Source organism: Vipera ursinii, assembly GCF_947247035.1.
Source record: "Vipera ursinii genome assembly, chromosome: 5".
NCBI classification, from domain to species: Eukaryota; Metazoa; Chordata; class Lepidosauria; order Squamata; family Viperidae; genus Vipera; species Vipera ursinii.
Window position 1 is genome coordinate 47,915,649 of NC_139518.1, and position 27,992 is coordinate 47,943,640.

At 37.0% G+C, this 27,992-nt stretch overlaps 1 protein-coding gene across 3 annotated transcripts in view; it reads left to right on the forward strand.

Moving 5' to 3' along the window:
* The window catches only part of PDCD11 (programmed cell death 11), a 38,267-nt gene extending 10,495 nt beyond the window's left edge, over positions 1-27,772 (forward strand). For 2 of the 3 annotated variants that reach the window (XM_083364731.1, XM_083364732.1), the window contains exons 6-36: positions 598-721; positions 1,018-1,199; positions 2,305-2,412; positions 2,872-3,078; positions 4,613-4,737; positions 5,748-5,808; positions 6,175-6,321; positions 7,474-7,725; positions 8,567-8,710; positions 9,351-9,545; positions 9,983-10,153; positions 11,295-11,514; positions 12,224-12,376; positions 12,852-12,967; positions 13,588-14,102; positions 15,432-15,494; positions 16,188-16,287; positions 16,655-16,744; positions 17,963-18,065; positions 18,431-18,608; positions 20,027-20,083; positions 20,255-20,377; positions 20,754-20,876; positions 21,712-21,868; positions 22,034-22,147; positions 22,254-22,391; positions 23,290-23,540; positions 23,801-23,969; positions 24,746-24,899; positions 26,815-26,980; positions 27,266-27,772. In XM_083364731.1, coding sequence (XP_083220857.1) covers positions 598-721; positions 1,018-1,199; positions 2,305-2,412; positions 2,872-3,078; positions 4,613-4,737; positions 5,748-5,808; positions 6,175-6,321; positions 7,474-7,725; positions 8,567-8,710; positions 9,351-9,545; positions 9,983-10,153; positions 11,295-11,514; positions 12,224-12,376; positions 12,852-12,967; positions 13,588-14,102; positions 15,432-15,494; positions 16,188-16,287; positions 16,655-16,744; positions 17,963-18,065; positions 18,431-18,608; positions 20,027-20,083; positions 20,255-20,377; positions 20,754-20,876; positions 21,712-21,868; positions 22,034-22,147; positions 22,254-22,391; positions 23,290-23,540; positions 23,801-23,969; positions 24,746-24,899; positions 26,815-26,980; positions 27,266-27,437 — 4,878 coding nt within the window. In that variant the 3' untranslated portion in view covers positions 27,438-27,772. The remainder of the gene's footprint in view (positions 1-597; positions 722-1,017; positions 1,200-2,304; positions 2,413-2,871; positions 3,079-4,612; positions 4,738-5,747; positions 5,809-6,174; positions 6,322-7,473; positions 7,726-8,566; positions 8,711-9,350; positions 9,546-9,982; positions 10,154-11,294; positions 11,515-12,223; positions 12,377-12,851; positions 12,968-13,587; positions 14,103-15,431; positions 15,495-16,187; positions 16,288-16,654; positions 16,745-17,962; positions 18,066-18,430; positions 18,609-20,026; positions 20,084-20,254; positions 20,378-20,753; positions 20,877-21,711; positions 21,869-22,033; positions 22,148-22,253; positions 22,392-23,289; positions 23,541-23,800; positions 23,970-24,745; positions 24,900-26,814; positions 26,981-27,265) is intronic. The other variant, XM_083364733.1, reaches the window with a different exon arrangement.
* The last annotated feature ends 220 nt before the right edge of the window (positions 27,773-27,992 follow it).

Consider the following 27,992-nt stretch of genomic DNA (forward strand, 5'->3'; position numbering starts at 1 on the left):
GCAATTATGTGATGGGGGGAGGGGGAGGGAATGAGGTTTTATCATAGCCAGAAGTGCTTTACAAGTTATAAAGCATCCATTCCAAGGCCATTGTGACCGGTTCTTAAACAACTGATTGTAAGTTGAGGATTACCCGTATGTGCATTCATTACTGTGTGGAAAATCTGTCTGGCTTCTGAGAAAAATAAAAGTTTAATTATAAATTATAAATTTATAAATTATAAAAAAAGACTAGCGCTGAAGATGAACATGATAGGAGTAGTGTGTGTGTGTGTGTGTGTGTGTGTGTGTGTGTGATGTTGATACACACACATACACACACATAGGTATTTATGGCTAGATGTGCTCATTGTGTCACCCATTGTGTCAGTTAGCAGGATCCCAATGGCAATCAGTTTGTTGTTCAATTGAACAACAATATTTTTAAAACTCTAAAAAGATTTGGGCAATTAGCAATGAAGGTCTTGGGAAAGTCAATGGCTTTTTTTCCTTAGTAAATGAAACTTAGTAAATAAGAAGAGATAGGGGACAAAGAACAGTATGAATAACTATATATCTCTTTATATATATTTAATTCAACATTTGTTATTTGAACAGCTACTCTCTGGATGCGTATCTAGTATAGAAGACCATGGTTACATTATTGATATAGGTATTCCTGGAACAAAAGCATTTCTTCCTCGGCAGAAAGCCCAGGGCTATCTGCAATCACACAACAAAGGTAAAACTTGTTATTGTTGTATTGAGTGTAACATTGGGGGGAGAGAAAGTAAGTAAGATATTACAAAGTTCTGTGTGTCTGTTTATGTGTGTATTTAAATCAATGTACAGTAGCTATTTTCCATATTTGACCAACTTCTCTAGTTTTTTTAATGGGAGTCTTGTTTGTTTTTTGCTTATTTAAAGTATTTATCATGATGAAATTGGTGAATTAATGAAATAGCTGAAAAATATAACAGAAAAGTTATAGCAAATAATTACTGATGAGAGATTATATTCTGTATGCTGGATTTATAGGAACTGAACTAAAGATAGGGCAATATCTGAACTGCCTTATTGAAGAAGTAAAGAACGGTGGAAGAATAATCCGCATATCCATCAATCAGTCTGAGGTTGCTTCAGCCATTGCCACAGAAACACAAAACTGGTCACTTGCCAACTTGCTACCTGGGCTAGTGGTGAAAGCCCAGGTTCAGGAGGTAAAATTAATCTGCTATTGTTTATAAGCATACATACAAAAAAGAAAATTGTATTTGTAGTGGGCATATAGTTCATCCCTATTGATGTTAAGAACCAATTTTTGATCTATTAATCCAAGAGTCTACATAGTAGGCAGATATCAGCTTGATTTTTATTCTTCTAGACTGTAAATGATGTTGGAAAGTTTGTAGGCAGATTCTGAATTTTATAAGCCCTCCTACTTAAAATTGTTATGCTCACAGTTCTGTGTTAATTTCATTTCCTTCAAAGTGAGGGTGGATTTTCAAGTGTATCTCATTTGTTTCCCAGAATCAAGGGTAGCAAGAATGCTGATTCTCCTCCTAAGCCTAGTTTCATTCACTGTTGGTAAAGGAGGAGTGATTGAGCCCAACCCACCTATACTGTGGACTCCCACAAGAGTATTTAATATCTAGTTAAAACTGCTGGACAAGCTCATCCCTCATCATGAGGTCAGGCTTGCTTCAAGGATCTGTTGATGATTCAATTAAATATCTTTTCACAGGCCTACTAAGTGATCCTGTCAAGATTGTGTTGTAATAGTGTGAGGATGTTGGGATCTACATGAGGAGGAGCAAACTTAGGATCAATTCTAGCTAATTTGAATGGCTGGGAGGTCATGGACCATTTCTCTCTTGGGATTTTTCCATTTTAGTTCTAGAAGGAACTGGCACACAGTTTGGAGTTTGTCCTGGACTCACAGCTCTTGCTCAAAAAGCAGATGGCAGCTGTGGCCAAGAAGGTCTCTGCATTGTATTATCTTGTACATCAATTGCTCCTTTTCCCATTTAAAACCCAGTATAATATAAGGATAATTACAAAATAAAATATTTTTGTTGGCAAACATACATCTGTACTACTAGCTTTCATCTTCTGGTTGGACTTTTATATAATTTCCCATAGTCATGCATGCAAAATGACATTTAATTGAAACTTAAGTAGAAAATGATATAATACAACCAAATATATAACAATTCTAAAATGTCAAAATAAATACTTGCTTTATTAAGTCTTCACTTTTCCTCCAGATCTTTTAAGGAAATCCATCCATAAGAAGCATTTTTTGTTCCTTTTATATTTTTCCAGGTGACTTCTTCTGGAATTTCTTTAAGTTTTCTCTCTTCCTTTACTGGAATTGTGGATTTCATGCACACAAATTCTCTAAAAACAGGACTTTTCTCACCAAATCAGATGGTAAGTTGGTAAGCAATTATGTTTAAACTATGATGAAAATGTAAATGAATTACTGCATTTCTAAATTGCTAGTTCTTCGTATTCCTGGATTCTAGATTTTTTTTTTTTAAAAAGTAAAAATGATATTCTTAATGCTCTTAGAAGGTGGCAGGATTTATCTATCCTCACATAGGCATAGAAACTCAGTGAGCATAGGGTTGGTTAACACTTGGATGGTAGACTACCAAGCTAGCCTGAGAAGTTGATAAACATCTTAGAAATAGTTAATACTTCTGTGTCACTTGTAAAAAGACTGTATAGATGTACCCATGAAATCATAAGGATCAAGACTTTTAATATCTTTATTACCTGCTGGCACTTTGTAAATACTTATAAAAATATTTTTCTGTCTTCCTCCACAAACATATTTTCTCTGTTAAATAGAATTAAAATACTTTCTTTCACTTTTCCTCTTTCCAGGTGAAAGCCTGCATTCTTTCAAATAACCCTGCTTCCAAGGCAATTCGCCTTTCTTTGCGCCCAGTTTTCCTTCAGCCTGGCATCCAGCTTAGCCAACTTTCCAATGATCGGATTGGTATGGTAGTAGCAGACTCCAAAGTAGAGATGTTTCTCAAAAAAATTGGTGCTGTTTTCATGCTGGATGATGGCAGTCATGCTTTTTCACATGTAAGTAACGTAATGGTGGCTTCAGCTTGTATTTTTTATTTTTTTTATTTAAAGGTCTCATCAATCAAAAAACATCAAGGGAAAATTCAACTATCTTTTTACTGGCTGGAAGACTTCAGCTTCTAGCATTAATTTTATTTATTAATGAGTCCTTGCTAAATGTATTTTATTATTTCTCTATGTACTTGTACAGTGAAATCTGTAGGACAGAAATAGGCCACTTGGGTTCTTGCTGCTCTTAGAGTTAGGTTGTTTTCTTGTGTATGTTTCACTGTCAGACCAGGTAGCATTTTCAATTCCCCCCCCCCACATACACACCCCCGGTAGATAAGGGCTAATCAGTGACATAATTGTTTTATCAGTAAGGGCATGATTTTTACATAGGCTCTTTCAAATCGACTTCTTAACCCAGAAGTTTTTCTTAGGTTTTAAGTTGCTTTTGTGGTGTTTTTTCCACTAATCACAACATAATTTACCATCAGATTTTGGTGATATAATCCTGGACTTCCTGGGTTCTGGGGGAAAAAAATACTCCCCCCCCCCAAAAAAAGAAAAAGTTAGTGAAAAATTTTTCAGCTTTCATTCATTCATCATTCATTCATTCTGATGACGCATCCTTTAAAATAAACAATATTGGTTGTCAGTCTGTTTCTAAGTTGTTTAAAATCTTGGTGTGTCTTTAAGGACTAAATTGAGATCTACTGTAGCTAATAGTCAAGGTACTAGTAGATCAGGATTTGGGAGACTCCGGTCCTAATGCAGCATCAGTATGGAAATTCACTGGGTGATTTTATTTAGGCAGTCCATTTCTCTTAACTCCAGCCTATTGATGGGGCTAAAATTAAGGATCATGTAAATCATCTTGAGTCTTCTGGAGAAAAGATGGGGTATAGATTTAAGAAACGGATAATAATGGCTATAAACGTTCCACAGTGGTTCGGTGGCTTATTCAGATATCATGTTTCTACAATTGTGAAACAGAAAAAGAATTTTGCATACATGTGGAAGTTTTTATGTTTTTGCAGTTTGGGCCTTTTATTGTTGTTGTTATTGTACATGTACAAAGCGATGGACAGGCTTTTGCATGGACTGTGATTTTCTTATCTGCAGTTGTGATGAGGGAATGAAAACCCCAATAATAATGAGGCTACCTTTTTATAAAAGGAAAACATATCTTCTAGGTATGTTCTTCAACATGGTCTTCAGAGCTATAGGCCCTCCCAGGAGCTTCATGCCTTCATTATTTTTTTAGCATCACACAAAGATTTTTTTCTCTGTTGCAGTTTAGACATCAGGTTTAGAGAGGGAGACTTTAATATAGAATAAATATTATTGTCATGTATATTGTAAGACTTTTATTGTGTTTGTTGTTCGTTTTATACAATAATTCTTAAGAATATTTATTGGCTTAAAGTAAATAAGGGGTTTTTGAATTTGGCCACTGATCAAGCTTCTAAGACACCATGTCTGTTGTGTTATAGCAGGGTTGATGTTATACTAGAAATTGACTTAATCGTTGTAATATATTTTATAGATAAAGTATCTTCCAAAGACTGCCAAATCTTTCAAAACTGAGGTGTTTAAGCCTGGAAGTAAACATACATGCCGAATTATTGACTACAGCTTGATAGATGACATGATCATAGTGTCTCTCAAACAGTAAGTTTCTTGTCTCATTTTATGTACTTTGTATGGATTAATTTTTCAAATTCTGAACAGTTTAAACATGTGTCCCTTTCTGATACTGCCCACGGCAGGAGGAACTTCCCAATGCCTCATAAATATCTGACATGTTTCAGTTCCCTTGAGTGCTGAACCCCCATTGCTTTCTAAAAGACAAACATATATAGGTACTTATGCAGACTTAACTAGAGTTAACTACACATTCTTATTTTAACATCAATTTTATGTATTTTGAACTTTTGTATTTTAATTCAAGAACCACCAGTTTGGTAGAATGCTGAAAAAGACTTGCAAAGTGACTCACAAATTATTGTTTTTCTCCGTTTGGATACATATATCCCAGTGTTGCTGTTTACATGTCAAAAATTATGTAATCTGTAAGCAATTCATTAGTATAAAACGTGGAATAAAAAGGCTTGTACCTGTAATAAGTGATTTTCATCACAATATTGAACACAGTTGCCAAAGTTTCCTTAAGGCTTATCATAGCTAATACTGCAATTTTTCGTCTTCCAGGAAGCAATGGTAGGGGACATAAAGAGCAAAAGAAAAAGAGAATTGGGACTCTTGTTGGTTTGGAATTTTTTAGACTCTATTAAGTCAGAAGCAGTTCTTGTTAGATGAGTAAGCTACTGAATAAGTTTTCACATGGATTTTCTGTAGATTCATATAGTTAATTTGAGGCCAATTTGATCAAATCATATCAGCTTTCTACAATATATTGTAAAATTTAATCAGGTTTGATGCCTCAAAAAAAATCTGGTTAAAATCAGAAAATCAATTAGACTGAACTGAAAGATCAAACTGCTTCATTTTCCTAATCTTCAAACTGAATTGATCTGTATCAAATACAGATTGAAATTGGAACCAAATTGCATTTTTCTATCAAAAATATTTTGTGTGCTGGGGCAGGAGAGCTATTATTTAAATTTCATCCAGTTTACTTTTTCACACCAAATTGAATTATTTTCTTTTTATGCTTGTAGACATATTATTAATGCTGCATTTCTGAGATACCATGATATACATCCTGGGCAAGTGCTAGAAGTAAGTCCAATAAGAAAAAAAAATCTGCTTCTATGATAATCCTGTCTATATTTTCTGTAAATCAATTATCATAAATGAACAAACTTCAGAATGAAAATTTTATGCAAGTACTTCTGAAAGAATGTTAACCAATGTTATTGGTATATATATTTGAGTCCAAACTTTATGTAACTCTGGTAGAATAGTGTTATTTTGTTCTGTTACATTTATTGCATAGATCTATTAGGGGAGGCATATAAATATCACTATGATATCCACTAGGAGAGTTATGAATTGCTGATGTGCTTAAGAAGAAGAAATGTTGAATGATTTGTTTATGCCTTGATTTTTATTTTCAATTACCTGCTATCTATTTTTGACTCTTAGGGAAAAGTGTTGACTCTGAAGCCGTTGGGCATGGAGGTGAAGGTCACTGAGAATATCAAAGGCTTTGTCCCCAATTTACATCTCGCAGATGTGAAATTGAAACAGCCAGAGAAGAAGTATAGCACAGGGTCTACTGTTAAGTGTCGGGTAAGATTTTCCTGTAAGGAATTAAATTTAAACTCTATTTTAAATATTTTTAATTTAATTTTCTTAATTGTTATTGATGTTTCTATATAACTTTTATCATTAAAGCTGTTGTGACAGTGTGGGTATACTTTCAACTGGATATGCAAACTTTTTCAGCCTTGATGCTTGCTAGGTACCTTTAAGCAAATTGGTAAGTTTTAGCCTAACTTAATCAATGATCTCTGGGGCTAAATTAAAGTAAGCTATGTATTTTGTCTTGTATTCATGTCTAGAAATAAATATAAGCTTCACTAAAAATAAATCCTGACACCGCTTTCTCACCAGTTAGATATTAACACACCACCTATGTCATAATCTTGTGTAAGTCTTCTTAATACAGGTAGTCCTTGGCTTACAGCCATTCATTCAGTGACTGTTCAAAATTATGGCATGTTGAAAAAAATGGACAATCAAAATTCTGACCTTCATAGCCTATCTGTGGTCACATGATTGTGATCTGGAGACTTGGTGTCCAGCTCATGTTTAGGATGTTAAAGGGAACCGGGATCACATACTTGCCATTTGTGAACTTCCCACAAGCAAAGTCAAATGAATAGTCGGCCTCCTTGTAGGCCTCCTCCGTCTCTCTGTCACAGCCCTGCACTCCTTATCTGGGACTCACACTTAACAGCCCACACATCTTTTAGTTATGACGCCAACCAGGACTTCTGGGATTGTCGTCTCTAAGTGATGCAGTCACGTGAGTCACACTTTACAATTGCATCATGTAGTGATGGCAATCCTGGTCCATCGTAACTCAAGGAGTACCTGCACGGTTTAAACCTATTGACTTTTCTGACAGTCATTCCTGTGTAGGCAAGTGTAAAATTATTCCATTGTATCTCAAAGGTACCAGCTGGGGAAAGGTTTCTCTGAAGGATAATGGTTACTTCTACTTTAACTTACTTGTATTCGGACTTAGTTGTTTATTATATTTATAATGTAAAGAAATACATCCCAATTTTCTTCCAGCTTTAATGACACTAATATTTCTGAATTTAGGAATTATATCAACTGCATTTAACTCCATTTAACTAATTACATAAATTAGTCATAACGTGACTTGAAACTACTTTTGTTAGCAAATATGATTCCAGTCTCTTGCTTTTCCAGGTACTTGTCTCCAATCCTGAAACAAAGAAGCTTATTCTGACTCTCAAGAGAACCCTTGTTAATTCCAAGCTCCCTGTCCTTGCCAGTTTTGAAGATGCCAAGCCAGGCCTGATCGCTCATGGTTTTATTGCGTGTGTTAAGGAATTTGGCTGCATTGTGAAATTCTATAATGATGTGAGGGGCTTAGTACCTACTAATGAACTTGGTTTGCTCCCCTTAACTCTTCCTCAAGAAGCCTTCTATGAAGGCCAGGTAAGCGTTTAATAGAAGTAAAAAGTATCCTTGAGTATTGCACTTAAAACAGCTACCTGAAATGCAGATGTTTGTATAACAGATTTGGCATTTGTGCAATAATATTTTAAAATCTAGACAGCAGCATAGAATATTTTATCTTTTTTAAAAATAGCACTTTAAGCTAACACTGTGTGAAAAAAACACATTAAAGACTAAATAAAATCTATACAACTACACAAGTCCAAAGAAAAGTTGTGGAATTTCTCAGTAAAGAAATTGCTAATACAATAGAGATAGGGTATAAAGGAGAGCTAGGAGCAATTATGTAATGCTGACATTATGGAATACATAGCAATTGTGCATTTAATATAAATAAAGTTTTAGTCTGAATCTAATAGTAACTATACACGTGGTGGTATGTTGATGCTGCATCCATTGGTACCTGCTGGCTCTGTCCACAATTAGTTGCACAATTAACCCATAACCATGGTTTGGAAAGCCAAGCTAACCATATGGTATTAAAACAAGAATCTGATTTCTTTTGCTTAGAAGAGACTAGAAAAATGATATCTTATGTTATGACATTTCTCTGAAAGAAATCAGAGAATGAAGGAGTATTTTTTTAATTTGTAGTTTGTTTAGTCTTCATTCTCTGTTCCAAATGGATAAAGCTAAAGGTCCTTGTTCATACCCTATGTTAAACATGGTGGATCAGTTCATAGACAGTAGGGCTGCCGTGTGTACCTACTTGCTGCTAAACCAGTTTAATATGATTGGCAAACTGCTGCTCAGTGTGTTAGATCTGGATGTACTTAATCATAATTATGTTTTTCCTTTTTTTAAATAAAAAAACCCACAGGTAGTCAAAGTGACTGTATTAAAATGTGAGCCTGAGCAGGAAAGATTGTTGCTTTCATTCAGATTGGGAGAGGATGCTATTTCAAAGAATGCTGAAAGAACAGAAACTTCAAAGAACCATGAAATGGTATATGAAACTGGACAGGTAATTTATTCTAAAATATTTATTTTCCATTACTTGAGAAGAATGTCAGAGGCAAACTTTAAAGCTGTCAGGGATAATCGAAGATATTTTTTCACTCCCTGATATGTATGGGAGGAAAAGTTCCCATTTCAGCAACCCTGACAAAATTCTTAATTTTCTAGAGCAAAAGATAAAAAGGTGAGGGAGATTGATTTTTGAATAGTGACATTGAATGATCAAAAAACAATTTTGATCCCTTCCCCCACATATCACTCCCCTTTAAGAACAAGATTAAAATATTTTTCTCCTGTAAGGAAGCAGTTGAGAGGATGTGATTTTGATTAACACAACTGGCTCTGGTATTAATCTTAACCATTTTCACTTCCCTTGTTTTCATTTCTTAATTTCCAGCAAAGAAACCTGTATACAGGAAATTCTAGACTGACCCTTTGCTTCCGTAAAGGGCTAAAGATACAGCAATGAGCTAGCGTTGAGCTGTTTGATGAAGTAACATTATAAAATGCTCCATATGTGATTCAGTAAAGATTCTTACTGCTCCTGGACGTTTATTTTTAAATAGATAAATAGATAAAGCTGTTTGGAAATACTGTATTATAAAGTGAAAATAGTCTAAAACCTGTTTTTTTATTGTGCTATTTAGATTGTCGATGTAAAAATTCTGAACAAGAAAGAAGATGGCCTGGAGGTTGCAATCCTACCCAACAATGTTTCGGCCTACCTTCCCACAGCACAACTTTCTGATCACGTCTCCAATAGCAAGTTGTGGTGGCATTGTCTCAAGGAAGGTGATGTTCTCCAAAAGGTTATATGCCTCCATAACAAAGGAGGTCACATTGTATCCTTTTAGTTCTTGCCAAGACTTGATTTAATCCGTTTGCCACCTTATATTGTGCAACAGCATGTACTCAAAGTGCTTCTCTCCAAAGCCTTGTGATTCCCAGCCAAATTGCTGGCTGGGTGGAGAGAATTCATTGGTTTTTCCTCCCATGGCATCTGACTTGTATTCAGTTGGCTGTCTGCATCATGATTTATTTCATATCTCCCCAGCCTCTTTTATCCTTCAGATGGGCCAAACTAACTGGAAATTCTGGCTCTGTCAAGCCACTTGTTAAAAAACACTGATCAGTGCAGATGAGATGTTCTCCACTATAGCACTGTTTCAGTTTCAAATACATTAATAGTCTAGGGTGGAGTGTTTGATTTCTATTATCCAGTACAAAAATTCCTAGGCCTGTTTTTTTTTTTAAAAAAATTCCCTAATTCATTATGTAGATCTTGAGTAGAAAGCCAGCGTTGATTTCCTCTATGGAGGATGAACATTTAGTGAAGAGTTTTGCTGATATCCAGCCTGGATTACTGCTTACTGGCTTTGTGAGAAACATCATGTCTTATGGTGTATTTGTGGAGTTTCCTTATGGTTTAACTGGGCTGGCCCCCAAATCGGTAAGACTTGTTTCAGTGTTCATTATAAACATTGCTTTATTCAGATGCATTGGTTGAGAGGTATTCGTTAATACAAATTTCTAAGTTAAAATGTCTTATGTCGTCTTATTCTTCATAAAATCATAGAACTGGAAAGGGACTTTTTGGCCATCAAATCCAACCCCCTCCCCATTAATGCAGAGACACATTTATTAAAGGGAAGCCCACTATTTGTTTGGGTTATTGGTTCTACTGTCAATTCACCTTCAAGAATTAAAACTTTCATTTGGAGTGGGCTTGATAATAAAATGGTGAGTAGGGGCAGAACTTTGAAATTCTGCAGGCAAAGTCTGCATTCAGGAACAACAACAAAAAAGGCAGAATTTCAAAGGGAATAAAATTGAATAGAATTATGCAATGTAGATTATTAAATGTAAAGCAAGAACAAGCATGCTGTTTGCTGGTTCATACTGAGGAGTAGAAATAAGTCAAAGGCAGTAGATACACTGTTTCCCTGAAAGTAAGGCCTATCCCCAAAATAAGCCCTAGCTTGGTTCTATGTAAGCCCTACCCCTAAAATAAGCCCTAGTTTGGGGGTGAGGCACACACTTAAAAATCAAGCTAGGGCGGGGGTGGGGTGTGTGGATCTGCCTCATGCGCCCTGCACCCACTTATTTTGCAGCCAGCCTTCTCCTTGCCTGCCTATCTCTTCTGAGGCGTCTTCTGCATCCAGGTCTGCATTTCTCAAGTCAGGCCTGCATTTCTGAAAAGGCCACTGCAGCCGAGAATCAAGCTATGGATTGAATCCATAGCTTGGTACTCAGCTGCAAAGGCCTCCAGAAAGGCCTGACTGCGAAATGCAGGCCAGAATGCAGCTGCAACATGAAGCTGCTCCTTCGGCTGCAGAAGAAGTGGACCGGCTGGGCAGGGCTGTCAGTGCAAGAGGTGAGAAAAAAAGACAGCCCCTGAAAATAAGACCTGGTGCCTCTTTTGGAGGCAAAAAAAAAATTACCGGGTCTTATTTTCGGGGGAAATACGGTAGTAGAACAATAAATACTGCAGTAGAATTTGTCCTAATCAGCCATTGCTGATTATTGCTGTCCTCTTGGAGGCCTTGGGGTTGATGCTGATATAATTGTATCCTGTCTCCTTATCACTGCAGGCAATGAGTGACAAGTTTGTGACAGACACGAAAGACCATTTTGTGGTAGGTCAAACTGTACTTGCCAAGGTGACCAGTGTTGATGAGGAGAAGCAGCGCATCTTGCTGTCCCTGAAGATATCAGAGTGCTCTGTTGAGGGGTCTGTTTCTGAGAGCGTTGCCCTACTGGAACAGTACTTTAACGAACTGCAGGAGATTATGAGCTTCACGAGCAATAGAGGTAAAACTGTTTGGGAACACAAAGGATGGCATGTGAAAGTCTTATGTCTGCATTTGCTATTACAATGGTTGCATTGTGAAGCTATGCAAACATTTATATTTTTAAAAAATAATAAAAGTTGAGTGTCATAGGATTCTATTTCAGGCAAAATTTGTTGCCTGATGACTCTTTCTTTCTTTCTTTCTTTCTTTCTTTCTTTCTTTCTTTCTTTCTTTCTTTCTTTTCTTTCTTTCCTTCTCTCTCTCTCTCTCTTCCTCCCTCCCTCCCTCCCTCCCTCCCTCCTTCCTTCCTTCCTTCCTTCCTTCCTTCCTTGTTAAACACAAGAAGGCAATTTTCAAGGGTCAGTGCTTAAATGGATCTCTCAATATTAAGCAACTTGTGGCCCACCAGATGGCGCTGCCTTCAGCTTGCGTCATCCCTCATTGCTAGGTATTAAAGAGTTCCAGCTTTTCTGGCATGCTTTGCCCTTTCGGCTCTTTGCCCTGCTGAGTACTGTAGGGAGTTGAAAGGGAGTTGGAGGCCACAGATTGCTATTTTTTGTCTTGTTCTAGGAGAACTAACTTAAGGAAATTTATTAGAAGAACTTAGTTACTATGACATTGAAACCTTTGTCAAAAGATGAAGATAAAATGTACATTGACTTCATACACTTTCAAAATAAAAAATCAATTTGAAAATAAAATTTAATTCATTTTCTTCTTATTGGCAGATGATTCCAGTGTGGCTAAGAAACTCTCCAAATTAAAAGTGGGGCAGAGGCTAGACCTGGTTGTTACCGAAGTTAAGGCTGATGGTTCAGCAGTTTTCAGTGGTCCACATGTTTCTGATTTGACTGTAATAGCCAATCACAGCCAACTTGGAGGTACAGTATTTATCCCCCTCCAACTCTTGTTTGATCCCCTCTATCTTTTGTTACCCTTAAATGAATTGCCGATTACTGTAGAGTTACATCTTTTCGAGGCAGAAGGAATGAGATCATAAGGACACAAGGGATCAAGTGAATGTTGCATTTCCTTCTCTTGTACTAGTAAAATTATAGCCCAATTAGATGGTAGCGGTTTTCCAGCTTTGGCTGAAGTCAAAAAGCTAATGGACCTATTTAATACTCTGAGTCCACCAGAAAAGCCTAGTGCATAGAGAAAGAAATAGAAAAACAATCTTAGAAAAAAGTAATAGCTGATCACTATTGTTGCCAAATAAACTATTTATGTTTCTGAAGTCACTGGGAATTGAGCTTGTAATTTAACTAAAGTTTCTCTTATTAGGGCACCATTAATTGTTGCTTTCTTTAACTGAATGTGGAACATTTATCTTCATCTAAGTATTGTCTTTTTAAGGCAGAAGTATTATTGACGGTCAAAAAGTAAAAGCTGTAATTATCTGTGTTGATCTTCTAAAATCAGAGATCTATGTATCTCTTCAAGAACAACTGCTGTCTCCCAAATCCAAGAAGGTATGATGTTCTTTTTTATACTTAACTCTAAGATAGATACATGCTTATATGAGTAATGATGAAACCACAGAAAAAGCATTACTCTAATAGTTACCGAAATGGACAAATCTTTATAATGGAATGCCTCCCTAAGTTATATAATAATACCTTTATAAAAGATATTAAAAGATACCAAGAAGAAGGAAAAAAAATTGGTTCTTTCCTATGTCTTAGAGGGACTTAAAAGTGGTGGTTGATTTAAGTCATAGTATTTCACATATTATTTAAGGTTACTATTTAACCTTTGGGGAATAATAGGCACATGTGAGAATAAATCCAGCATACATGCATACCTGTAAATATCCTAAAGGTTTTCCTTCATCAAAACCTGTTGCTAGTCTTAATAACTTAATGTTTTGGGGATTTTTTTCTTTCATAGTTTTGTAGCCTAAAATGGTACAAATGGTATGTCTTAGAAAGTCGTAATAAATAAATTCCCAGATATGATTAAAAAGTTGTGAAATTCCTGAAGCTTTTTTAAAGAAGGATAAAACATAAGTTTCAAATAGGGCAAAGCAAATATATTGCATGTATAACAGACTTTTTTTTGGTTTTCTGACTGCAACTTCTATATATTTCAGTTAATCCTGAATTCTCAGCATGAGGCTGTTGTACACCACGTGGCCACAGAGTATGCAGTTGTTTCCTTGTTAGGAACAGGTCGGCTGATTGCAATCCCAGTGGCTTCCCACTTGAATGACACATTCCGATTTGATTCTGAAAAACTGAAGATGGGACAGTCAGTCAAAGTGGTTCTGAAAAGCACACAGATTGGTGGTGATCATGGGATGTTATTTGCTGTACATGGTTCAGGGAAGAAGAACGTAATCAGATCACGTCATGAATCAGAGACACTAGAGAACACCTCACTTGTAACAAAAGAGTTGCCAAGCTCAGGAGACATAGTCAGTGGAATTGTTAAGTCTGTCAAACCCACTCATGTCTTAGTGGCATTTAATGATAGGTTGACTGGCTCCATTCATGCATCCCAGATCCTGGATGATGTTACTGTAGGCACTTTCCCAACATCATTACTAAAGGTTGGACAGAAGATTACTGCTCGGGTGATTGGAGGCAAAGGCATTAAAAGTCACAAGTAAGACAACATTTTATATATTTCTTGTATTGTGGCTAACATTTATTTTCACTGTGGTTCAATAGGCTAGCAAGCACAGCATTCATCATGCATTTGCTATTTGTTTTTAATTTTTACTCCTAGTTCCAGAAAAATTTATTGTTAAATGTACTTATTAGATTACTTACCTCTCCTTTTTTCCTTCAGGAGTACACACCTGTCCATCTCCTAATTTTTCCTAGAGCCATGTGACATGGCTTTGGCTGTAGAAATTCCAAAATCACTCAGTCAGCTATTATAAGTTTGGAATTAGACCCAAGCCTTCTCATTCTTGGCCTAGTGTTTTAAGCACTGTGATCTATATTCCCATTTTAAGTACCCACTCATTTCAATCCGGAAGGGATAAGAAGGCAACCTGGAACTTTCCCCCGGTGAAAGAAGTTAAATACAGTGATTTTTCCCACTTTCCATCTGTGTAGGAGTTAGTTTTGTATGGAGAAATCTCCTTGTGGCTGTTTATAAGCTCAGAGTCAGTGTCTTTTTAGGAGCAACTAGAGATAAGGATTTAAAATCTGTCCATGTAATCACAATAGGTTGCCATGAACGGTTGTAAAGCTTCAGGGGGCTTTTTAAATTTAAATGCGCTTTCCTCTATGTTTTATTATTTCAAATGCATCAACTAAATTAAAAAGGTTGAGATTTACAAAAGAAAAAAATCTGAAATGTTTGTATTGTAATGTATTTATTGAGATCCAGGTTCGTATGAGCCAGTTTGGTGTACTAGTTAAGGTACCAGGCTAGAAATCGGAGAACATGAGTTCCAGTTCCACCTTAGGCACAAAACCAGCTGAGTGATTTTGCATCAGTCTCACACTCTCAACCCGGGGAAGGAGGCAGTGGCAAACTACTTCCAAAATCTTGCCCAAAAAATCTGCAGGGACTTTTGAGGCTATTGCCAGGAGTTAGCACTGACTTAAAGGCACACACAAACATACACACATGCACAGTCTTCCAATTCATGTGCATATTTCTGCAACCTGGAGAATAACTGTCACCGCATTTGACAGATACCGGACGTTTGGATTCCTGAGAACAAGTTTTATATAATTGAACATTTTTCGTTCTGGAGAAAATACAGTGTTTCAGAGAGGTACAACTATAGGAATTTCTTGCATTTTCTGATGTACTTTTCCCTTTTACTTGAAATGAAAATGATGAATCTAGCCTAACATTAACAGATGAAAAGCTATTGGCTTGTGTATTTGTTAGTGTGTTAGGTGAGTGCATTTGCTGTTTCTATTTTTCATGATTCCAAGTGGTATTCATATGGTAATATCTCTTAATTTACAGATATCTGCCCATCACCCACACCCACTTCACCCATACATTCCTAGACCTCAGTATCCGACCAAGGTAAGGAAATCTTTCAGTACAGAGCTTGGCCATTAAGATGAAGCCTTAGAACATGTTTAGAATATAATCCATTCTCTAAACGTTCCTTTCTGGCCGTTATTCATAAGTTATGGTTGTGCTATTCTAATCTGAACAAGGGACGTGGTGGCTCAGTGGGTTAGGATGCTGAGCTTGTCGATCAGAAGGTCGGCAGTTTGGCGGGTTGAATCCTGAGTGCCGCGTAACAGAGTGAGCGCCTGTTACTCGTCCCAGCTTCTGCCAACCTAGCAGTTCGAAAGCACGTAAAAATGCAAGTAGAAAAATAGGGACCACTACGGTGGGAAGGTAACAGCGTTCCATGCACCTTTGGCGTCTAGTCATGCCGGCCACATGACCACAGAGACGTCCTCGGACAAGCGCTGGCTCTTCGGCTTTGAAACGGAGATGAGCACTGGCCCCTAGAGTCAGAAACGACTAGCACGCATGTGCGGGGGAACCTTTACCTAATCTGAACAAATATTTCTAAATAATCCAAAAGGCTAGATGAGAGTTAAATAAGCTTGTAATAGATGTCTTGGGATCTGAATACGCATGTGGCCTTGCAGCTGCTTGTTCCTAAGTATGAAATAGAAGATACTTTGCAAAGAAGGGAGAAACAGGAATGTCAAAGTAGAATGCCTGGGCATAACCTGTTTTACTTTCTTTTATGAACAGTGAACTGAAAGAGGAAAGTAAAGCAGCCTTGAATGCTGAAAATGACAGCCCAGAAGAAAGACCGAAATCTGGGCAGACAGTGACATGCTATGTTAAAAAGGTGAGATCTAGAATTTCTCAACTTCTGTACGCTGGGAATTTTTTCTTATCTTTTAACTTTGGATAAAATACAATGAGAAATGTCTTATTATTATTATTATTATTATTATTATTATTATTATTATTATTATTATTATTATTATTATTATTAATCATTTGCATCTTTTCCTCCAAAATTATTACTTTGAAGAGTTAGAGTTAAGAGTTTTATTTTTTACTTTGTTTTATGTGCATGTGTGTGGGAGATTAGGTGCAGGCAATGCTGAAATTCCTGAAATAACTTTAGAACCTTTGGTTAGAGGTTACATTGATGAATCATCTGTCTTTTTCCAATGAAATGTTGAAGTGGGTGTTGTATATTTTCTCAGTACAATGTATTAAAGAAACGGCTGGAGGTGGAGGTCACTTCTACCATCAGAGGGAGAGTTCCGCAGCTGCTGCTTTTTTCAAATCCCAAGGTAATCGCTAAGGGATAAGAGGTACAATATCCTTAAGCATATCTTAGGAAGCTGCTACTAGTAATGTGAAATTTATCATTTGGTGAGAGGCACGAACTTTAAAATATTTCACATCAACCTGTATCTTGTTATACTATGTCCGGATTATAGTTCTGTTTCCTGTTTCTGTGCTATTAAACGTTCTAGGAGACAACTGTTAATCTGATAAAATCTAATTAGATCCCATAAAGTCCCCACAACATGCATAACACAAATGGTGGTTTTGGTAGCACACAGAAGTCACCGTTACTGGAATAAAAGTTCCCCCCCACCATCCTTCTTCAACAGGTCTTTAATACTGTGACTCTTATGCCAGGGAAGTGTATGAAATAATTTATATTTACTAGTCCCTTTCCCTTTAACAGGGCAGAAAGCAATCAGCATGAGTTAATTTAGCCCTATGGGTGACTCTTTGGAGTTAATCTAAGTCAGACATGTCAAACACAAGGCCCGGGGGCCAGATCCGGCCCACGAAGTGGTTTCATGTGGCCCGCGAAGCCATCCTGGAAACAGTGAGGGAACGGCCTCCACTGCCTTGGCCCTGGCCCAGAGACCCTCCTTCTGCCAGAGACTCTCAGATCTGTCCCACTCCTGCCCAGGCCCCCATAGGCACCCTTGATGCGAACGATGTAGAGCTGGCCAAGCCCACCCAGTAGGCCATACGCACTCTAGCCACGCCCACCCTGGCCATACCCACCCGGCCCCCTGAGGGCAACCGCAATGCTGATGCGGCCCTCAATGAAATTGAGTTTGACACCCCTGATCTAAGTGTTGACTATCACTGCCTTTTTTGTATTTTTGTAAGACACTAGCCCTCTCCACGGACTCAATTACATTTTATGTTTTTGTTCTAGTTATGCCATCTTCCGTGACTCCTGTGTGTTGCATAACAGCATTCTTACGTGGCCTGTAATCTTCCTGTAAAAGGCTTGTTGCATTCTTTGAGAGTTAAGGATCAAAAATAGACACATGAAGCTTTTGTTTGGTTATTCATATGGAAAACTTTGAGATTTCTTACTGATCATTTGCCATAGCTTGAAGCCTGTGCTTAGCCTTAACTCTCCAGGACTGTGTCTCATGAAAAACTCTTATAGTAGCATAAAATATTTTTCAGGAATTGACCAAACTGGGCATTTTTTTTGCAAGTATTCTGAACATCGTCTATATTTTTTTCTATAGGATATAAAATATGCAAGGAAATGCTTCAAAAAAGGACAGGCTTTGACTGCAACAGTGACAGATTGTGATATTTCTGGAACCAAACTCTCTCTGTCACTAACAGGTATATTTAAATAGTGATCAATGCATTAAAATCAGATAATTAGGTATTTCCGTGCCAAGTTAGTTATTGGGTATGGTGCCTGGAGCCAGGAAAAAGTTGCTGACTCCATTTACTGGGAGTAAGTGCTGCAGAGATTACAGGATTATATTGTATATTTTGTTTCTGCTACTGGTAGTTTGATACAGTCTTTGTCACACTATGGTAGAACTTCTAGCACTCTTAATTGGGACTGGATGAATTTTTTTGTATTTAGAACTTGATCTAAGGCATGCTTGAAAAATAAGACTAACAATCCACAATCTCAAAGGTGTAAGACTATGTCCTCTATAACAGTTACCTATAGTGTCTGTTCTGGATTTCCTCAGGCATTCATTCATTGGAGAAAGGAACAATTGTACTTGGCACTGTGAAACGAATTATTCCACATGTTGGTTTGCATATTATTCTTCCATTTGGAAGGATTGGTAAAATCAGTCTTTTCCAGCTAAATGATTCATACAAAGAGCAGCCACTTGAAGACTTCAGTATTGGAAAAATTGTCAGGTAAGAGACCTCTGCAAAAGCTTTAAATAACTGAAAGTAATTATCTTTAACAATGATGTTGATTATTCCTTACTTTTAGATGGCAAATTTTATATTGCATTTTGATTTGTGAAATATGTCAATGTAATATCAATGCCAAACATCTTAAAATTAACCAGGACAACTTGAGATGTGCGTTCCAGTTGCTTAGAATAGTCTTCTCCAACCTGGTGCCTTTCAGTCTGTTATGAGTATAATTCCCAACCAGCAATGCCTTTGGAAGCCTGGGAATTACGCTTCCAGAGTATATGAAGGATGCCATGTCATTACAAACCTACATTTTGAATTCCCATTTTCAGATCATTGATTTTCTTAAGCTACTTTGAAAACAAATCTTTGGTTTTGACTGCCAATATTTCAGGATGGATCCTTGCTCAGGAATAGCCGCCCTGAGTCTTCGGAGAAGGGCGGGATATAAATGGAATTTAAAAAAATTAATGTTTTTCTTCTAAAGATATACATACTGCGCTCCCCTATAACCATCTCATCTGTGATTTTAAAAAAATATAATTTTTAAAAACTAATTTTGAAAAGTTCATTAAAAGAGAAGGAAGATAAACCTCTCCTGAAAGCAATTTCCAAAACTTAGTTACGTTCATAAGAAAATTCCGCTTGATAGTCTCAACCAGCTGGATTTCTAGGGATACTAAGAAAATGTAAGAGAGGTTCTTTGATGGTTATTGCAATAAGAAATTAAGCTTGAATTTGAAAATATGATATTTCAACCACCCCAACTTAATCCCTTCTGAACTGCCTGAAAAGAAACAAATGAAAAATAGTGCATGTGTTTTAGTAAAGGGAGTTACATCTTCCTTCAGATCATGCTTGATAATTTTGCCACTTTATTCTGGACCACCTTTTCCAAGTACCTTCCAATGCCAATATTAAGTACAGTGTTTTGGAATGCTCCAACATGATAATCTAAGGCAGGGGTGTCAAACTCAATTTCATTGAGGGCCACATCAGCATTGCAGTTGCCCTCAGGGGGCTGGGTGGGTATGGCCATGGTGGGCATGGCCTACTGGGTGGGTGTGGCTAGAGTGCGTATGGCCTACTGGGTGAGCATGGCCAGCTCTACATCATTCGCATCAAGGGTGCCTATGGGGGCCTCGGCAGGAGTGGGACAGATCTGAGGGTCTCTGGCAGAAGGAGGGTCTCTGGGCCAGGGCCAAGGCAGTGGGGGCCGTTCCCTCACTGATTCCAGGATGGCTTCGCGGGCCGCATGAAACCACTTCGCGGGCCGGATCCGGCCCCCGGGCCTTGTGTTTGACACGTCTGATCTTAGACATGTATAATGTAATCAGCTTTTTCTTTTATTGGACATAATCACATCTGAAGTTGCATACAAGGTTACTTTTTATTTTTTTTCTTCTGTATAGATGTTATATTCTTTCTGTTGAAGACAACGCAGTAAAAGTATCCCTCCGGCCATCCAGGTAAGGAAATACTGCCTCATCTACTATCAGAAGAAAAACCTGCGCTTAGTCCTAATGCAATTCCATTGTATTATAAATGTGTATTTTGAGAATAGTATTGGAATTTGACGTTCTAATTTATTTTGCCTATGCAGGAAGAAGGCACTTAACTCATTTTCCTGTTTACTTTAGGATAAATCCTAAAGGCCATCATAAAGCTGAAGATCCTGAAATTGTTTCCCTTGATAACATTCAGAATGGTCAACTCATCAGAGGTTATGTCAAATCTATTACAGCATCAGGCATCTCTTTGGGGTGAGTTTGTTCACAATCATAAAAGTAAATAGAGATATTTTTTCACTTCTGTGTATGCCTCCTTGTGTGTGTCTGTTTGAATCTTACCAGATTTAATTAGTATACAGATATATTCCTTAAATCAAACAGTTTTTTAACATGTCTTTTTGGAGAATAATTATTTGTGCTTGAAAAAAAACACTATTCCTTTTTATCCTTTCTATGTGGCAACTAGAGAAGCACTAGAAAAATATAGAGCTCACATCCTTCTTATATTTAGCATTGTCACACAAAGGCAGCTTCTGCATTTTTGTTACGGCCATGGCTTGCATTTTTTTAGCCGTATCATGGGTACCATTTAAAAATATGAAGAAGTTACAGTCTTCTTTCTTGACAGGTTATCGGATTCAGTGGTGGGTCAAATTTCCTTTCAGTATGTCACCCCATTCTTTGTGGCAGATCATTCACTCTGTATGAAGTACATACATATAGACCAGCTTCTTACTGCCAAAGTTCTCAGGTAAGTAGGATGTTTTCCCAAAACCACAGTTCCCCTGAGGTGGCAAAATTGTGTGCAGTAAAAAGTATGATTAAGAGAGGCCCGCAGGGACCAGGGTATGGTGTTTTGGTGAGTTGCGTATGTGTTTTACTTGATGTTAATCATTTTATTAACTGATCATAATACTATCTTTGTCAGAATCCATTTGTATCCCATTCATAAAACCCCATCTGTATGTTCTAAAATCTTACATCCCTCACTGGATTCTGCCATTCCCAAGGAGGAGAAGAGAAGATGTTAATTGGCTATCCTTATCCATTTGTTGCAAGGGTGTTTATTTCAGCCTGCCTGGAGGCCGTCATTAGACCAGGGGGAAACCTTTGAACTGAGAAGAACAAAGAAAGGGAAGGGGGGAGAGATCTGGTTTGTATCTCCAATTAGAATCCGAAAGGGAGGAAGGAAATGTCGTAAAGGCATGGAAGATCCCTTTTCCCTGCGAAGGTTTTGACACCTGAACCTTAATTGATCCGGGACTGACCAAATGGACTGAGGGGAGGGAGGTTTCACTCGGGGACACTTTAAAAGTACCAAACTGTAACACAGTTTTCAGATCCTGTCTAGATTTCCCACTGACAATTATGTTTTAGTAAAAGTTCCTTTTTGGACAATTCTGTCTCCAAGAGTTCTTCTTTCCTAAGACGTGGATTGGGGTGGGACCTTACAATCTTACTGAAATGGTGCGAAGCTGGACAGATTAAAAATGTAAAGCATTTTGTACATTTAAGAGGACACTATAGACTTCATAATTATGCTAGTTCTTTCTCCTGTCGTTTCCTGTGTTCTAATCATTCTGCAGTATAAACAGAGAAGAAAAACTTGTGGAGCTCTCTCTCCTTCCTGAAGACACAGGGAAGCCGAGCATTATTCCATGTGATGAAAAGCCTTGTAGTGAAAAGGATACACCCTCCCAGAAATCAAGAAATCAAAGGAGGAAGCTTTCTGAAAGCGAGCAGGTATCGATCCTGGAAGAGACTTTAGGCTTAATTAGGAAACATTTTGTTAAACCAATGTAGTTGTTATATATTTTCAGCTTCTTTCTGCTATATATGTGCAGAGATACATACTATTTTTTTTTTTAAAAAACTACTGTTTAACGCTTTCTTTTCTTTCAATGACAGGAAGTAACGCCAGCAAAAAAGAGAGCCTATTGCACTGAGGACGGCGATAGTGGTGTTGAGGTTTATTGTCGGGAGGAAGAGGAGAAGGAAAAGAAGCAGAAGAAGAAGACTAAAGTAAACGGCCGCGGGAAGGGGATAGGTCTGTTGAGATGGTGAAAGCTGCATGTTGTACTGAGTGGGATGATGTATGTGAGTATATATATTTCTGCTTCTTCCTCAGCTGGGAAAAGAAGTTCCAAGACTGAAGGTTTCAACCAGCTTTATGTGGGAGGAGGGCTTAAATGTGCTGGATGGAACCACATTGATTCCAACGGAGCCCAGCTCAGACAGCGAAGGAGAAAATGATGCTGAATCCGTGGTACAGTATCTCTGTATTGTTTGCTCTTGGGATTAATTTGTATGCAATGACAGTATGTAGTTGCCCTTCAGTTAACCTTTCAGTAAAAGGGCCCATCTAGTTGAAAGTTGTGTGTGTGTGTGTGTGCGTGTGCGTGTGTACGCGTGCACAAGAGAGAGAGAGAGAGATTCTTTATAAAGTTAAGTGATTATGGCATACCAACCACAAGAAAAGTCCCTGTGTACTACCTGAATTTCTTCACCTCCAAATACAGGTTTTTTTCATGTGGAAAGTTTGCTTTTGAGAAGTATCATGCACATATACATAATAACATTTTTATGAGATATGTAACTCTGAAAAGAGAATACTTTTGTAGGCATAGCTAATTTTTTTTAATGTCTGTGGGGTAGTTTTTACTTTTTTAAAGTGTTGTGGCAGTTTTCACAACACTTTAAAAAACAAAAAATAAATAAATATAAAGTGGGGAGGAAGAAAGAATTCTAAATTTGGAAGTGATAAAAAATAAAATAGAAGTTTAAGTTATGTCCCTGTCCTCCATACCTCCTTATCGGTCATTGATGTGTCTGTAGCTAAATAGGACATTATATGCATCATATTAGCTTTTAATAAAAAGGTGGACAGTGAAATAATGCAAAAGGCGTAATGATAAAAAAAGGACTCTTGTGGCACTATTGGTGTTAAGAATAACTCAGAAAAAGACAGAGTATCACTCCTCTGTAACAAAAATAGTAAAATTCTTATTCACTAGTCTAATTGAGCCTGTTAAGCACCCCAAAGGCCCAAGATTAGTATCTGATTCTTGGATCCACCCTACTTTGCCTTACAGTATGTTATCTTGCAGCACGACAGGTTTTCCAGTGGTCAAGGCCTTTCTCTTTCTCCCTTTTCTTCCTTTAAGGCCAAAAAACAAACAAAAAAGAAACAGGAGCTGGAGAAGCAACAGGCAGAGAAGGAACTCTCCAAGCTGGAAGCTGCCTTGATGGATCCCAAGCGACAGCCGCAGACAGCGGATGACTTTGACCGCTTGGTCCTCAGCAATCCTGACAGCTCCATCCTTTGGTTGCAATTCATGGCTTTTCATCTCCAAGCGACAGAGATAGAAAAAGCTAGAGCTGTTGCAGAAAGGGCACTAAAAACAATCTCCTTTAGGTGACTTTTGTTATTTGTTGTTCTTCAGTTTCCTTGGTAACCGTTCGTATCCATACTATATTTTATGCTTGGTTGGATCTTAAAATAAGATACTTGCCAGGCAAAGGGAACACGCAACTTTTCTCTCTTGCCTTTCTCCAAATACAGGAGTAATCAGTATAAACTAGCCACAAACAAATTGAGGGGAATAGCAACATCCAAAGCAAAATGAAGAGCTTTGTTTGGTCTTTGTATTGAGTGTTGTCTTCTTTCTTCTTCAGAGAGGAACAAGAAAAGCTAAATGTGTGGGTTGCTTTGCTAAACCTGGAGAACATGTATGGCACAGAGGAAGGACTGATGAAAGTTTTTGAAAGAGCAGTCCAGTACAATGAGCCTCTGAAGGTATTTCAGCAGTTGGCAGACATCTACAGCGCCTCTGAGAAACATAAGGTGATGCCAATTAACAGCAGCATGATAAAGAGAACTTTTACTCATCTCCCTGTGTGTGACAGGAAGAATATTTCTTTGATTTCAAGAAAGACTGCACCTATACTGGTCTAGCTTGTCCTAAACTTCCTTTTACATTTTGGACTTGTGGATGTTGCCTCTGTTTGGAGCAGCAGATGGCTTATCTCTGTGTGGCTCTTTTTAGTGCCAAATTATTGCTGTTGTCTGGCTTATTGAATGCAAAATGCACTCTAGGACCTATGAAATCTATATTCATAAAATTGCAGAATTGGCAGTTAATGATGAGGAAGCAGGACATGTAGTTGTATAGTAAGCTTGTGCTCAGCGAAGCACCTCATTGAATAAGGTACACAGGCTTAATGTATATTTTTATTATTGTAAATATGAGAAGATTTCCTCTTCAACTCTTTAGTACTGAATTTAGAATTTTTGGTCAGATTATAGAATAGCATTCTGAACGTATGTTGAATCATTAAAGAATATTATAGTATAAAACTTTTAAGACTTAAAAAAACCAGAAGACAGCTGTTTTCACACCGTGTTTGTTTAGCTTCAGCCCTACATAAATATCTAAGTCTAGCATAGAAATAGCTACTACTCATTTCTATCATTATTGGAAAATAGGGTAAGAAATTTAGGGTACTGATATTTGTGAAAGAAAGAACTAGAGTGTCCTTTGTAATTTAGGAACAACGTAAATAAAAATGTTTTGCATATTTAGGATGATGTTTTTTTATCCTGTCTCCTGATCTATTCAGGAAGCTGATGACCTATACAACACGATGTTGAAACGCTTCCGTCAAGAAAGGTCTGTTTGGATAAAGTACACCACTTTTCTTCTGAAACGTGGTTTGGTGGAGGCAGCTCACAGACTTATGCCACGGGCACTGAAATGCTTGCCAGACAAAGAGCGTAAGAGTTACTTGATTTCCTCCTTTCTTAAATAATGATGTCTATTTCTTTCGCATTGGACTTTGCTTTAGACTAGACTAGAGCAGTTTAATATCTGTGTTATCTGTATTGTTTTATTAAAAGAGTTTTACAAAAAAAAAATTACAAAACATATCCCCAAAACCCACCTGCCCCAAACCACCCCCCTTCCCCCCCCCCCACTTCCCAGACCTGAATACAGGGTCATAAATATAATCATATTCTAACTAAAATTATCCATTATAAAATTAACCAAATTCATAACGTGCTTTAACTCCCCTTTAACATTGATACATTCAAATTATTAAAAACATAATAATAATAACTTAAACAAAAATATAATCAATACTAATACTAAAGTTAATAAAAATCTAAAATCTACTCATAAGCTAAATGGAACTTTTTAGTCCCATGTTTATTCTGAATATAATCTATCCATCTCCTCCAAACTGAAATATATCTTTCTTGCGAATGATCCTTCAAATAAGCAGAAATCTTAGACATTTCTGCAAGATTCGATACCTTAAGTACCCATTCTTCTATAGTAGGCAAACTATCCTTCTTCCAATATTGTCCCACCAGTAACCGTGCTGCTGTTACCAAGTTCAACATCAGATTAATTTCTTTAGTATCACAATCTACCACAATACCCAATAAAAACAATTGTGGAGAAAACTTTATCTTTCTCTTAAAAATCTTTTGAATGTTCCACCAAATTTTAATCCAAAAAGCTTTTATATTTCTGCAAGTCCACCACATATGAAAATAAGTAGCATCTAAACTACCGCATCTCCAGCATTTAGACTGTAGGTTAGGATACATGTTAGACAACTTTTTGGGATCCAAATGCCATCTATAAAACATTTTATAAAAATTTTCTCTTAAATTTTGAGCCTGAGTAAATTTAAGATTTCTGACCCAGATTACCTCCCAAGTATCCAACGGAATTGGTTCCTGTATGTTTTGTGCCCACTTTATCATACAATCTTTAACTAATTCCGTTTCCGAGTGCAATTCAATTAAAACATTATATATCCTCTTTATATGTGCACGATTTAAATCTCTAATTTGTTTTACTAAGTTTTCATCTATAATTGTAATGCCAACCTTCTGATCCAGCTTCCACCTAGCTTTCAGTTGAGTGTATTGGAACCAAGAGTAACTTATGTTTTCTTGTTTTAACTCATCTAATGATTTAAGTTGCCAATTATTCCCTTCCAATCTAAGTAATTCCTTATAGGAAAACATATCCAAATTCACTCCCATAGATACACCTTCTATCGCGTGTCCGGGAATTCCCCAAATCGGTATTTTATAATTTAACTTATAATAATACTTTTTCCAGACACGCAACAAAGCACTTCTAAGAATATGAGATTTAAAAGCCTTGTGTACCTTTTTATCATAAAGCAAATATGCATGCCATCCATATACCAAATCCCAACCCTCAAGGTGGAGTATTCTTTTATTAGTTAAGTTAAGCCAATCGCTAACCCATGTCATGACCACCGCATCATAATACAATTTCAAGTTAGGCACCTTGAGTCCCCCTCTTTCCCTAGCATCTTGTTATCTGTATTGTAACAATTCATATATTTGTCTCTTTCAGTCATTTTCTTCCATTTCCACGAGTTTTTTAACCTCCATTGCTTAATAAATATATTCTTTTTTCTTTCATCCCAATACACAGAAACAGATTCAGTATTACAAAGGACAATGCACATTTTACAACAGACTAGACCTCTGTGTCTTGTTTGCTAATCTGCTCTGAAAATTCTTTTAATGAGGATGTAGCTAACAATATATTTCTAAATAATAGATACATCTTCAAATTTTAGGCAGAAGTAATAATGACTGGTGGAAAGTATCCTTTAAATTGCTTCTTTTTTTGTTGCAGATGTGGATGTGATTTCAAAGCTGGCACAGTTAGAGTTTCAGTTTGGTGATGTAGAACATGGCAAGGCCCTGTTTGAGAACATTCTGAGCACATACCCCAAACGTACAGACATCTGGTCAGTGTACATAGATGTAATGATAAAACATGGCAGCCAAAAAGAGGTCCGGTGAGTACTAGCATGTGCAGGGAGGTTAGGATTGTTAATTTCCAGCAAAGATGCAAATGCAAGCTTGGGAAACTAAAGCTTAAAACTAAAACTAACAGGGTGGCTTGATTTTGGCAAAGAAATGTTATAAGATTTATATTGAGAAGCCTAAAGGATTTTCTCCAGTATCTCATATAGGATGTATTTTGTATAGGAGAAAATCAGCTAACAATTTTAGTTATTTTAAATAGAAAAGGTTCATAAAATATCAGATTAAAACAGTTTTTTATTTTGGGTTTTTCACAGGGATATTTTTGAAAGAGTGATTCACCTAAACGTAACAGCAAAGAAGATGAAGTTTTTCTTTAAACGCTATCTGGAGTATGAGAAGAAGTATGGCACTGTGGAAACAATCCAGGCTGTGAAGGCAGCAGCATTGGAATATGTGGAATCCAAGAACAGTCTTGCTGAGAGCTAACCTTTGCGGTAGACAGATTTCGGGGTTTTGCTTTCAAACCCAGTATGTTGAGAAGGGAAGCGGATATGACTCATCTGTAGTAAGAAAAGCCATCCGGCTTTTTTGCATTTCCCAATGAGTTCAATAACAGATTGGACTAGCCAGGACCAGAGATTAACAGTGTAAGTGATGTAAATGTTTTACACCTTTTATATCCCCCCCAAATTTAAATAAAATAATTATACTTGTAGCCTTATTTGACTTGGATTCTTTTTAAAGTATACAATTAACAATTGGGAGAAAGCAACCAACTGCTTGGTTACGGTAGTAAATAAATTGTTCTTCCTTCTCTAAAATGTTTTGTATTTTATCTAGGCATTGTGTAAGAAGATAATAACAGCACTGTTTTCTAAGCATTGTATAATATATTTTCAAGGCTTAAGGACTAAATTAAAAGGCTGTTGTCTGCAAGAGCAAAGTTCTCCAATTCCATTTAATTAGCCTCATCATCGTAGCTTAAGTATAAAGTACTCAGTTTTTATTTTATAAGTCCTGTCCTGTTCTATATCTGCAATT